General features: G+C 39.4%; 1 protein-coding gene across 1 annotated transcript; it reads right to left on the bottom strand.

Moving 5' to 3' along the window:
* Positions 1-575: 575 nt before the first annotated feature.
* Positions 576-12,844, bottom strand: LOC116066542 (xylose isomerase-like). The gene is made up of 14 exons (XM_031322660.2): positions 12,655-12,844; positions 10,654-10,730; positions 10,146-10,218; positions 9,780-9,892; positions 9,651-9,676; positions 8,512-8,649; positions 8,289-8,398; positions 8,106-8,201; positions 7,229-7,312; positions 7,024-7,150; positions 6,806-6,911; positions 4,864-5,046; positions 4,666-4,740; positions 576-1,054 (listed from the first exon to the last, which is right to left on the bottom strand). Exons 1-14 carry the CDS (start codon positions 12,680-12,682, stop codon positions 971-973), a joined length of 1,320 nt encoding a protein of 439 aa, XP_031178520.1. The 5' UTR covers positions 12,683-12,844; the 3' UTR covers positions 576-970.
* Positions 12,845-12,863: the final 19 nt, after the last annotated feature.

The following is a 12,863-nucleotide window of genomic DNA, read 5'->3' as shown; positions in this document are numbered from 1 at the left end:
GATAAACCAAAATGTAACATTGAAGGCATAACACCACCTAAACTAACTCTGGACAGAGACCGATAGGCTACACACAGAGGATCCTCAGACTTACTGTGAGAGAACACACAGTATGACTAGGGGTAACTTGTTGAAACCTACTCTGCCTTCTCCTATTCTAACAATATTAACATACCAAATTCAGGAAAGGGAGAGAATAATTTACAGAATTATGAACCATGTATCTAAATATAAAAGGCCATGGGATAAATGGTTAGGTTATGAAGCCCAGCATTAGATAAAACATAGAGGGTTACATCATTAGACATGGGCAGATACAGGAAGGACATATTCTTTGTGGTGAAGGTACTTTTTAATATAACTATATACAATATACACACGGTGGTTTCTCTTTTTATATGGTTTTCTTTATTCTTTTCTGTTACAGCTTATACATTGTAAGATTTAAGATGTAATGTAAATAATAAGAAATATCTCTTACAATAAAGTAGAAGAAAATGTCTGGATATTTATCATTTTTAATTATTCAATAGTTAGTGTTGACTGGATTGTGGAAAGATAAACAGGAACATGTATTAACTGCATTGTGAATGTGTTTTATTACACAGTGGACTGTAGTCCTCAGCTAATATGAATATAGCCTCTCAGTGTATCAAACACTAGATGATATGTCAATAGCACTACAAATACATACTGATACACAGATTCCCAAAATGTTATGTTGAATAAGTCTGTCAGTTAGTCTGTCAAGGATACTTTAACATTTCAGCTTTTTGCTTGCAGTATCTTTATGGGTGCTTTTTTATTAGTTAGTGAAACAACTGCAATCCCAGTGGGATGAATACAGCTCTCTACCTTTCTGACACTGTTTGACGCTCTGATGTGTTTCACCACTGCACCACGCAGGACAGCTTCTATCTGTGTCAAAGGTTAGTATGTCCTATGCAGACACAGGAGAGTGATGCTTCTATTATATGTAGTGATTAAAAATGCATTCATGTTTTTCTTGCTTCCCTGAAGTTACTTTCGGCTCCCCGTTCTGCTTGATGAAGGCCTGAAACAAAACACAAAGCCTTATATTTTTAAAGGTCCTATGACATGCTGCTTTTTGGGTGCTTTTACAGTGAGGAAAATAAGTATTTGAACACCCTGCTATTTTGCAAGTTCTCCCACTTAGAAATCATGGAGGGGTCTGAAATTGTCATCGTAGGTGCATGTCCACTGTGAGAGACATAATCTAAAAAAAAAAAATCCAGAAATCACAATATATGATTTTTTAACTATTTATTTGTATGATACAGCTGCAAATAAGTATTTGAACACCTGTCTATCAGCTAGAATTCTGACCCTCAAAGACCTGTTAGTCTGCCTTTAAAATGTCCACCTCCACTCCATTTATTATCCTAAATTAGATGCCCCTGTTTGAGGTCGTTAGCTGCATAAAGACACCTGTCCACCCCATACAATCAGTAAGAATCCAACTACTAACATGGCCAAGACCAAAGAGCTGTCCAAAGAGACAAAATTGTACACCTCCACAAGGCTGGAAAGGGCTACGGGGAAATTGCCAAGCAGCTTGGTGAAAAAAGGTCCACTGTTGGAGCAATCATTAGAAAATGGAAGAAGCTAAACATGACTGTCAATCTCCCTCGGACTGGGGCTCCATGCAAGATCTCACCTCGTGGGGTCTCAATGATCCTAAGAAAGGTGAGAAATCAGCCCAGAACTACACGGGAGGAGCTGGTCAATGACCTGAAAAGAGCTGGGACCACCGTTTCCAAGGTTACTGTTGGTAATACACTAAGACGTCATGGTTTGAAATCATGCATGGCACGGAAGGTTCCCCTGCTTAAACCAGCACATGTCAAGGCCCGTCTTAAGTTTGCCAATGACCATTTGGATGATCCAGAGGAGTCATGGGAGAAAGTCATGTGGTCAGATGAGACCAAAATAGAACTTTTTGGTCATAATTCCACTAACCGTGTTTGGAGGAAGAAGAATGATGAGTTCCATCCCAAGAACACCATCCCTACTGTGAAGCATGGGGGTGGTAGCATCATGCTTTGGGGGTGTTTTTCTGCACATGGGACAGGGCGACTGCACTGTATTAAGGAGAGGATGACCGGGGCCATGTATTGCGAGATTTTGGGGAACAACCTCCTTCCCTCAGTTAGAGCATTGAAGATGGGTCGAGGCTGGGTCTTCCAACATGACAATGACCCGAAGCACACAGCCAGGATAACCAAGGAGTGGCTCTGTAAGAAGCATATCAAGGTTCTGGCGTGGCCTAGCCAGTCTCCAGACCTAAACCCAATAGAGAATCTTTGGAGGGAGCTCAAACTCCGTGTTTCTCAGCGACAGCCCAGAAACCTGACTGATCAGAGAAGATCTGTGTGGAGGAGTGGGCCAAAATCCCTCCTGCAGTGTGTGCAAACCTGGTGAAAAACTACAGGAAACGTTTGACCTCTGTAATTGCAAACAAAGGCTACTGTACCAAATATTAACATTGATTTTCTCAGGTGTTCAAATACTTATTTGCAGCTGTATCATACAAATAAATAGTTAAAAAATCATACATTGTGATTTCTGGATTTTTTTTTTTTAGATTATGTCTCTCACAGTGGACATGCACCTACGATGACAATTTCAGACCCTCCATGATTTCTAAGTGGGAGAACTTGCAAAATAGCAGGGTGTTCAAATACTTATTTTCCTCACTGTATATAGACCTTAGTGGTCCCCTAATACTGTATCTGAAGTCTCTTTTATATAGACCTTAGTGGTCCCCTAATACTGTATCTGAAGTCTCTTTTATATAGACCTTAGTGGTCCCCTAATACTGTATCTGAAGTCTCTTTTATATAGACCTTAGTGGTCCCCTAATACTGTATCTGAAGTCTCTTTTATATAGACCTTAGTGGTCCCCTAATACTGTATCTGAAGTCTCTTTTATATAGACCTTAGTGGTCCCCTAATACTGTATCTGAAGTCTCTTTCCCCAAATTCAGCCTTGGTGCAGAATTATAGCCACTAGAGCCAGACAATGAGCTTTCCTTAGGATTTAAATGCTATTGAGGAGGAGAGAGGGGGGCAAGGTGGAGAGTGGGGGTGTGGCCTTGACCAACTGCCACTTTGCTCGTTTGAAAGCCATGATGCCTCTCTCTCATGGGTGGTCCAAATTCTCTGGGCGGGCAAAGCAGAGAAAGGGGAGGTAACCTTTCCCCTTATGATGTCATAAAGGGAAGATTCCAGATTGGCCCATCTGAGCTTTCATTTTCTCAAAGACAGAGCAGGATACCCAGGGCTCGGTTTACACCTATCACCATTTTCTGGGCTGGGGGAACACATATTAATGTTAAAAAACCTCATAAAGTGAAATTTTCATGCCATGGGACTTTAAGACCATTGACACTCTCTTACTGTAGATTTCTACTCAGTTTATTACACTGGCAATAAACACATGATAACCTCTTGAGCAAACACACTGAGGAAAGTCTGAGGTGCAAATAACCCACTGACTGGCCAAAAAGCAATGTTCACAAATACTGCTGGTTATAGTTTTAAGCAGCTTGAAATGTGAAACAATATACATGTGGCAAATGATGTATTAAGTCAGTTACTTAGACAGGGGCGGAGTGAGGGGCTGGCTTCTGGGGCCCCAAATCTTTTAGGTTTTTAAAATAACTTGAACTTTGTGTCATTTCCCCCTCGGTCTCTCTGACGGACCGGCAAATCAATGAAGCAAACGTTCTATTACTGAAGTAATGTCACAATTAGTTTTAAAGATTAGATACAAAATACGATGGAGACTCTCCAGGATGATTGCTTTCCTTGGCAATTATCACGTTTTTACCAAATGATGCACAGATTCTTTGGCATTCTATTATCAAATGTCATGAAAAATAGTGCATATGGCTGCAGTAAATGGAGCAAGCCCTGAATGTTTACAACGTCTGGCTCTGCCCCTGCTCTTAGACTAGTATGTTTTCCATATTTAAAGGACAATTCCGGCGCAAAATGAACCTAGGGGTTAATAACTCGTGTCTGAGTCGACCGTTCTCTGGGATATGTTTTCATGCTAATCGAATGTGACCAGTTTTATCGTAAACCCCTAATTAGCTTATAACGCTAGTCGCCAGGGCACTGGTAAAGTTAAAAGAAATCTCTATTTCTATACCACTAACAAGGCTCAAAATATCACCACACTTCCACGGTAGCATAATGAGGGTCCCTGCATGTAAACCAAAGCATTGAGAACTTTGTAAGTGTACAGACAGTTTATTAAAAAGATAGTTTATAAAGACAGTACTGTTCACGTATACAGGCAGGCGCCATCTTGGGAAAACAGTCACGACCAGTCGAACGCTGTGCAATATATTTTAATAAACAGATATAATTCATGCATTTCCATGCAATTACATTTCACAAAACGTAATTCCTGTCGACCCATTGGGAAACCACGGACCATGGGAGATTTCAAGTGACAGTTCAGCTCACGTTGCACGGCGTTCGTCGTTTGACTGGTCGTGACTGTTTTCCCAAGATGGCGTGGTGGTGCTATTTTGAGCCTTGTTAGTGGTATAGAAATAGCGATTTCTTTTTACGATATTAAATAAGACAACAGAGATGGTTGTGCAGAAGTAAACAAGTCTCTAACAGTCTTACCTCCATTTCCTCCAAGGAGGCGGAACCTTCCTCCACTTTCTTTCCAATGCCATGACTGTAGCTTGAGTATCGCTCCTGTTTGAATCACACATAATAAGAAGTCAGAGACCAAACATAATGACGGAGGTCTCCTAATAATACTGTACCTGGAAATTAAAGTCTATTTAAACAGGGATTTTCTGTGAGCTGCACACATACCTTCACCATACCAGCGAGGAGCCCGTCCTCAATCATGCAAACAGCATTTCTGAGTCCTCTTGCGAAGGAGTCCATGGCTCCGATGTGAGAGATGAACAGGTCCTCCAGGTCTGTGGACTCCCGGCGCACCTTAGCATCAAAGTTCAGGCCTCCTGGCTGCAGACCACCTTGTTCAACGATGGTCTGGAGGAGATTAATTAGACACTAAAGAATCACTAGGTCCCTGTTTCACTATTCTCATCTATACTCTTTTATCTTGTATAGGGCAGAGTGTGTAATAAACATGTATATGAACATTAAAGCTGCACTAATCAAGCACGTAAGAAGCTGGGTCCAGGCTAGTTAATGATAGCCAGACAGATTATTTTAAGGGGATGGAGGAATGAAGGGGTGCCGTCAATTCAGGAGTGGGCTTGTGAGATGGCTAGGGTGGCGTTGTTTGAAAAAATAAAAAAATGCCATATAAACGGTTTGCCAGACTGGATGTCTACACTAGTAAATGGGGAAAGTACCTGATCTTTCTGAAGGACTCCTAGGAAGTTTTATGCTGGGGAGAGACGTGTACGATGGGCTCATGGTGTTGTCATTTATACATATGTTTATTTGGTTTATTGTCTATTTTGTTTATGGTTTGGAATATTGTAGTGCTGAACAGTGCTGCACTAATTAATATTTTTACATTAACAATGAATCTAATGACTATGTGTATTAGAAGAGGAGTCCCTTCTAGTGATGAACACTCCAGGAATTATTACAGATTCTGCAGTTCCCTTCAGCTCTACAAAGCTTTTTAGCCTCTTTTGCTGATTTTATTTTTTGGTTTTCCAGCTAGCAACTTCTTTATTAGCCCTGTTCACTGCTACAAACACAAAAAGGCTCAGATAAACCCACTGTGCTGTACCAGTTAGCACAAAACAGCAGAAAGACAAAGTTAGCAGCTAGTTACATACTGTATTTTTCCTGGAGTTGGTGGAGACCAAAGCAGAGCCAAATGAAGAGTGAATACTTACATTTACCATGTGAACAAAAACACTGGAATGGAATGCTAAAATTGCTTTGTGTCTGTGTAAATAGGAAAGTGTCTGCTAACTTGCTGAACTTAACCATGCTTTTATCTTCAGTAGACTTGACTACTGTAACGGTGACTTTACACGTCTCCCTTAAAAATCCATCAGACAGCTGCTGCTGATTCTGAACGCTGCTGCTCCAGTCCTCACTACGACCAAGAAAGTGGATCATATCACTCCAGTTCTGAGGTCTTTACACTGGCTTCCTGTCTGTCAAAGAATTGATTTCAAAATAATACTGTTGGCTTATAAAGCACTGAATGCTTTAGGGCCAAAAGACAAGTCTCTCAGGTCGTCTGCTTTCTGTCCCGAGTCAGAACTAAACATGGAGAAGCAGCGTTCAGATTTTATGCTCCACATATCTTTTTGATGCTGCCTTTTATTAATTGTTCATTGTTTACACTGCAACTTTTATTCTTGTATTTCATGCCTGTCCTATTATTTTTTAGCTGTTTTTATATTCTCATCATTATTATTATTATTATTATTATTATTATTATTATTATTATTATTATTGTTTTTAATTGCGCTTTCATTTATTTAAAGCACTTTACCTTGCTGCCTGAAATATGCTATGCAAATAAAGCCTTTAATATATAGTATATAATATATAAAATATATAATAATTGCCTTTCCTAACACATTTACCATATCAACTTCATACAGTGATAATAATGTTGCTTGCATAGTTGTTCCGCTGCCCCCATGTGGCCAAAATATCAAACAACACTGCTTTTACCAAATCATTTGTCTTATCAACCTTTGCTAAGTATATTAGTATTGCCAGCTAAAACTTATTTGTATCCTTCCAGTGTTTGAGCAATGTCACCTTCTAACATCAAAACCTAACATATTTGGCAATAAACTGAGTTCACCTTCATGACCAAGGTGGTGTTCCTGATGTCCATGGGGAACTGGTCTGTGTCCCAGCCCAGGTCTGGAGAGCCAGTGTTGGCGTCAACTGAACCCAGCATGCCAAAGCTGTCCATCAGCAGGCAGAGATGACACAGAATGTAATACTCACAGTGTTCAAGATGCTGTGTGGATGTGTTAAAATTGCGATGCAGTAACAGCAGTAAGTAAAATGCCTCACGCAGAAGCCATGACAACATCATGTTCGTAGGAGTGTCCTGCCAGGGTGGTGTGGTTGGGCTCGATGTTCAACTTAAAGTCATTCTCCAGACCATAATGCTTAAGGAATCCTATGACACTCATTGCATCTGTAGAAGAAACACATGGAACATATAAAATGCATCATTAAGACTGTGAGATTACAAAGCATTATTGGTTTACCTTACCATAGTCATACTGGTGCTTGCAGGGCTCCTTAGGCTTAGGTTCAATAAGAAACTGGCACTTCAACCCAATCTTCTCTTTGTACTCTGGTGACAAATACAAATACAGACATGAAATTGAAAGTGTGCCACATCCTGACCAAAACTCTGATATGGAATTAAACCCATATTCATGTCATAGATACGAGATAGATATATATATATATATATATATATATATATATATATATATATATATATATATATATATATATATATATATATATATATATATATACACACACACACACACACATACACACACCGGTACCGATACCAATAACGTAACTTCGATACGGGTTCCTAAACGATACTTTTTTCGATACCAATTTTATAAAAGAAATTACAAAGTTACGGCAGAAATCCTTTAATTTATGTTTCAGCTCCTACTACGTGAGAGCCCAGTCTCTGTGTAACATACAGTTTTTCCTGCGTGTCTCTAGACAGCCAATCACAAACATTATTAGATCTTGTTAGAAGCATGCTGCATGCTGATTGGCTCACTGACGCTAATGAGATTTACTCCTTTAGGTATTAAAATTGGGTATTGAATGACGAGGCATTTTTTGATACTCGATACTTTAGAGGCAATTCGGTCAGGGCCTAAAAAGTATTGAATTCGGTACCCAGCCCTATATATATATATATATATATATATATATATATATATATATATAAATAAATGTATATAATTGCTGAATTATCAACTGATTTTCAAGCGGTTTGCAGCAAAGCCGGAGGCGGTATATATATATATATATATATATATATATATATATATATATATATATATATATATATATATATATATATCTATCTATGTATTCACGTGCACACTTACTGACAGCCATTTTGAAGAAGTTGGCCATGTGCTTCAGTTCAGCAGCAACATCAGTATTGAGGAAGGAAAGGAAACCTTCCCTTCCTCCCCAAAACACTGTCGAGACAAATATAAAATGATGTAGCAACATTGCTGCATTGGAGAAGCGTATCAATATTTTAGGCACCATCCAGTCACTCATACCAAAATTTTCTGCACCCAGCTTCTTGGCAGTATCAAGCCCCTGCTTAACCTGAGCGCCAGCGTAGGCCAGAACATGACAGTCAGGGTTGGTGGCTGCACCATTCATGTACCTGTCACATGAATCAAATATATCATGATGTTTTTACAGGCTAAATGAGCAAGAACCTCTTTCCTTGCTAATCCCCAGCATTTGACTGTCATCTTTTCTGAATTAAACGCTGACCTTGGGTGGGCAAAAAGATTGCAGGTGACCCACAGCACCTTGATTCCAGTCTGGTTCTGCAGCTGGAGAGCCAGGTCTGTTATTTCACTCAGATTCCTGTTGGACTCCTCCAGAGTGGAGCCCTCAGGAGCCATATCCCTGTAGAAAACAGAGGACGGACATTGTTCAGAAAACTGTAATACACATCATCTTGCTGGTACTAGATAGATTAAACTAACAACAATTATTTTCAGTGTTGATAATCTGTCGATTATTTACTCGATTGATGGATTACTTGTTTGGTCTATAAAATGCCAGAGAATGGTGAAAAATGTGAATCAGTGTTTCCCAAAGCCCAAAATGCTGTCCTCAAATGTCTTGTTTTGTCCACAACTCAAAAGATATTCAGTTTACTGTCACAGAGGAGAGAAGAAACTAGAAGATATTCACAGTTAAGAAAGATGGAATCATTGAATTTGGACTTTTTTCTCTTAAAAAAATGACTCAAACAGATTATCGATTATTACACCCATTGGTGATTATTTAATAGTTGAGAAATAATCACTTTATCTTTGCAGCTCTGAGATATATAATCTAATAATCTATTTAAACCATTATTCACCTACACGTAAAGTACAGGTAGTTTGATTATGCAAGCTCAGATAAATAGAATAAAGAAAGATGATATTGAAACCATAGAAATAGAATGAGTAGAACAGACAACACCATTCAAATCAACATAGTAGGATTGTCAGAGCCATTTTTATGTGTGCCGTTACCATTGCAAAGAACTGTAACCGGTGTAGCCGGCTTACTACTACATAGAAACCGACTTGCAGAACGTCATGGACTCACTGTGGTGAGGTTTTTGCGGTAATACGTATGGAGAGCCAGAGTAAATGAGTAAAATATAACAACTTAACGCTTCATCCACACTCTCTTGTCAGCGTAGGAATGCACATTGCTATCGCCAGATGAGTTCACTTTGTTCAGCTCATTTCTTTAACCAGTGTAGCATTAAAGCATGGCAGAATTAACAAGCTAGCTAACTTAGTACTTTGTACTAGTCAAATGACCACAGCAAACACTTCAATGTCAGTTATACTGATTATATTTCTATGCTTGAAAATCCAAAAAAAAAGAATGAAATGGTTCATTACCTGTCATGAAATGTGTAGTATTTCACCTGTGAAAAGAAGCAGAAGTCACAAAGGAAACATACGGTATAACATTTAATAAGCTGTGTGTAACTATGACTTTCGGTGTAAAATTGAGGTGATTTCCCTCACACCAAGCTTGGTGAAAAACTCAAAAGCAGCCCGGAGTCGCTTCTTGGCTGATTCCATAGGAGCTCCTTCATTCCAGGGCCGGTGGAGGGTCGGAGACCCAAAAAGATCAGCTCCTAAAAAAGATAACAATTCGAAGAAAGACTCTTGACCCTTAATTAAAAATGTTTTTTGTATACAAATCTAAAAAGATATAGAAATTATAATAGCACAAACCACAATAGAACGACAGTGTTCATGTGTGTTTACAAGAGCCTATTCATTAGGTAATGCTTGGACCTCATATTAGTCACCACCAAGCCTCCATACACAGACTGTCTGATGACTGATGATGACTAATATCAGTGTTGGGTAGTTACAGTAGCCTACCAGTGCCACAGAAGGAGTGCCAGTAGCAGACTGAAAACCTCAGCCAGTCCTCCATCTTCCTCCCCATCAGCACCTGCACAGACAAACACAGGTATGCAGTATGTATCATAATGGACGTGTGTGTGTGTGTGTGTGTGTGTGTGTGTGTGTGTGTGTGTGTAAAACTACAGTGTCCCTAATACAAACCAATGCAGCAAATGCCACAACACGACAGCATTAGTAAGACGGAATTTCATTTATTTGTTTTTTGAATTGAAACGAAAATCGAAAAAAAACATGCTATTTCTGTTTGATCGTTTCTTGGTTCAAATGAAAAAACAAACTATTAAAATGTACCCATTTGTAAATTACAGACAGTGCAACCAATCAGGACGAGGATAAGTGTCCAATGTGTACCTACCCTTTCCATTTCAGTCTTACTAATGCTGTGGTGTTGTGGCGAAATGCTTTCGCCTTGTGGGATTTGCTGCCGTAGTTTGCACTTCAGGACCACCGTATAAACCCCTACCTCTTCTGCATTGTAGTGTTTGAAGCACATGACATCTCCAGGTCCAGCACTCTGTAAGTATGGGATCTTCGGAATGCCTGTGCACCATGAATGTTGTTCAATTCAATGAAACAAACACACATTAATCTCCTTTTGTTATGTGACATAGGGAATACATAGCAATGAAAGTGATTTGGATAAGAGCACATGATGATACTATACTGTATGTGCATCAAAAAGTATTTTTCACACATTTAAGATTGTAGGACATTTGAAAGGGTAGCCTACAAAACATATACCAATTCATCACCTACTGCAGTTGCCAGAGGGTACGTGGAAAGATTGTGGAGTGAGTAACCCAACTAATTTGAAAAAATATCAATTATGATTTGATTAAAAGAATATATACACATACATACTAACATTAAGTCAACTGTAACACCTAAACACATAATGTGTTGCAGTTATGTGTAAGAGTAGTTAGTGAAACGTAGTTGGCAAGCAAGAACAGAAATCTAAAACGTTAGCTTAAAATACATGTTACGAATAAATAGCTAAAACTAATGACTTAAAAAGGTACACTGTGTAGGAATTTCTCCCATCTAGCGGTGAAATTGTATTTTGCATTCAAACGAATAGTGCTCTCTAGCGCCTCACTTTTTCAAATGCATGTTGCAACTACGGTAGCAGTTATGTACCAAGAAGCTATAACAACATGTCTTCCAAGTTTTGCTTTTTTGGCGACGAGGATTCCTTCTCCTGTGGCTCGGCATAAGTATGATCCTCCATTATGAACTAAAGGGCAGTGACAAGCGCCTCTCACTGATCTCCTTCTACGTTTCAGCTGGTTTCAGTCACGTGACGCTGGCTCTGAACGAAAATGTGTTGTGGATTAGCTAGACAGGTAGGCTAGTGCTCTATGTCCCTCTCAGTGATTATAGTTTTTCAAAATGGCGAAACGACATGGAAACCTCTGTCACTGCCCGGTGTGAGTCGAGTGCAGATGTGAGTTGCGCATGTGTCACTTTGCGACAAGTAGCCAACAAGAACCTGCTAATGAGAGACTTCTGTAATGTCAATACAATAAAAATGGACCTACATAACGAAGTTGGTTCACTGCTGGCTACAAGTTAGCAATCAAACACAACAAAGGCTGTCACTTGAATGGCGTTTTGAGCTAACGTTAGCAATCAAACAATCATAGATAGCTAAAACATTTTTGAAATGATTTCCATCTTCTGTTATTGTTTGTAGTGAGACATGTTTATTATTTTATGGATTTCACAAATTTCAGTATGACACGTTATGCTGTAAACCGTTTAAATCTGAGCATGCGCAACTCACATCTGCACTCGACTCACATTGGGCAGTGGAAGCCTCCTTGGACTTGCCCGTCCAATGTAAATACAGATAAGAAATTAGAAATTAGAAAGGATAAGTCAGATCATTGGCAGAGGTCATTTTACACCAATGAGGATATATTTATGAATGAAGACATTGATTTTAGCTAATAAAAAACTTAAAACACTACACAGTGTACCTTTAACTGTTCAAATAATTATCTAAAAGTAGCCTATACTGGATAAGTGGTTGATACACTCAGCTTCACGCAAGTATTGCCTACACTATAATACTTTGCTGACGGAAAATGAACAATATCCACTTTTATATAATTAATACTGTTCAGGAACCTACATTGGGACTCGATGAAGGGGATTTGTGAGTTCACCTGACGTGCCCCTGTAGGGGTAACTGTTACCTCAGCTCAGACCAAAAAAGGTTGGGAACCACGGTCTACTGCACTGTCACAGACGGAGTAACGTTACAGCGGCATCTGCTCCACAGACAGGCATGTGTCTGGGCAAACTCTAAATCACGTGGACTGTACTTTTGCATTACAAGGCCCCCCCATTGTTCAAGAGTCGCTGCAGTGCAATACGTGCATTACGGACACTTTATGTCCACAACATACACACAGAGAGAAACACAGCAGACATTGCAAACAGAAATATTAAGATTTACCCGAGAAGAATTCCTCCTGTGTTGCCATTTCTGGATTAAAACTTGTACGGTTCCTGCAAGCAGCCTGCAAGTTTGTCTACGACGTCCTTCCTCCAAATCACAGGGTGCAGTTCCCTGCTTAACCACAAGGTGTCACTATAGCACTCTTTAAACCCGAGTCTCAAATATGGCCACATTGCAATTACATGTATATTTATGTACAGAACATA

The sequence above is a fragment of the Sander lucioperca genome, chromosome 10, assembly GCF_008315115.2.
Source record: "Sander lucioperca isolate FBNREF2018 chromosome 10, SLUC_FBN_1.2, whole genome shotgun sequence".
Taxonomy (NCBI): domain Eukaryota; kingdom Metazoa; phylum Chordata; class Actinopteri; order Perciformes; family Percidae; genus Sander; species Sander lucioperca.
The sequence above is the reverse complement of the archived record's forward strand: the minus strand, read 5'-3'. Positions and strand labels throughout refer to the sequence as shown.

What these genes read in the sequence shown, in the direction of transcription:
- LOC116066542 (XM_031322660.2), bottom strand. Translation starts at nt 12,682, where the DNA reads ATGGCAACACAGGAGGAATTCTTCTCGG. An exon ending in GCTGGGTGCAGAAAATTTTG is followed by an intron (nt 8,202 to 8,288) that starts GTATGAGTGACT and finishes TTGTCTCGACAG; the next exon opens with TGTTTTGGGGAGGAAGGGAA. An exon ending in CCTCCTTGGAGGAAATGGAG is followed by an intron (nt 1,055 to 4,665) that starts GTAAGACTGTTA and finishes GTTTTGTTTCAG; the next exon opens with GCCTTCATCAAGCAGAACGG.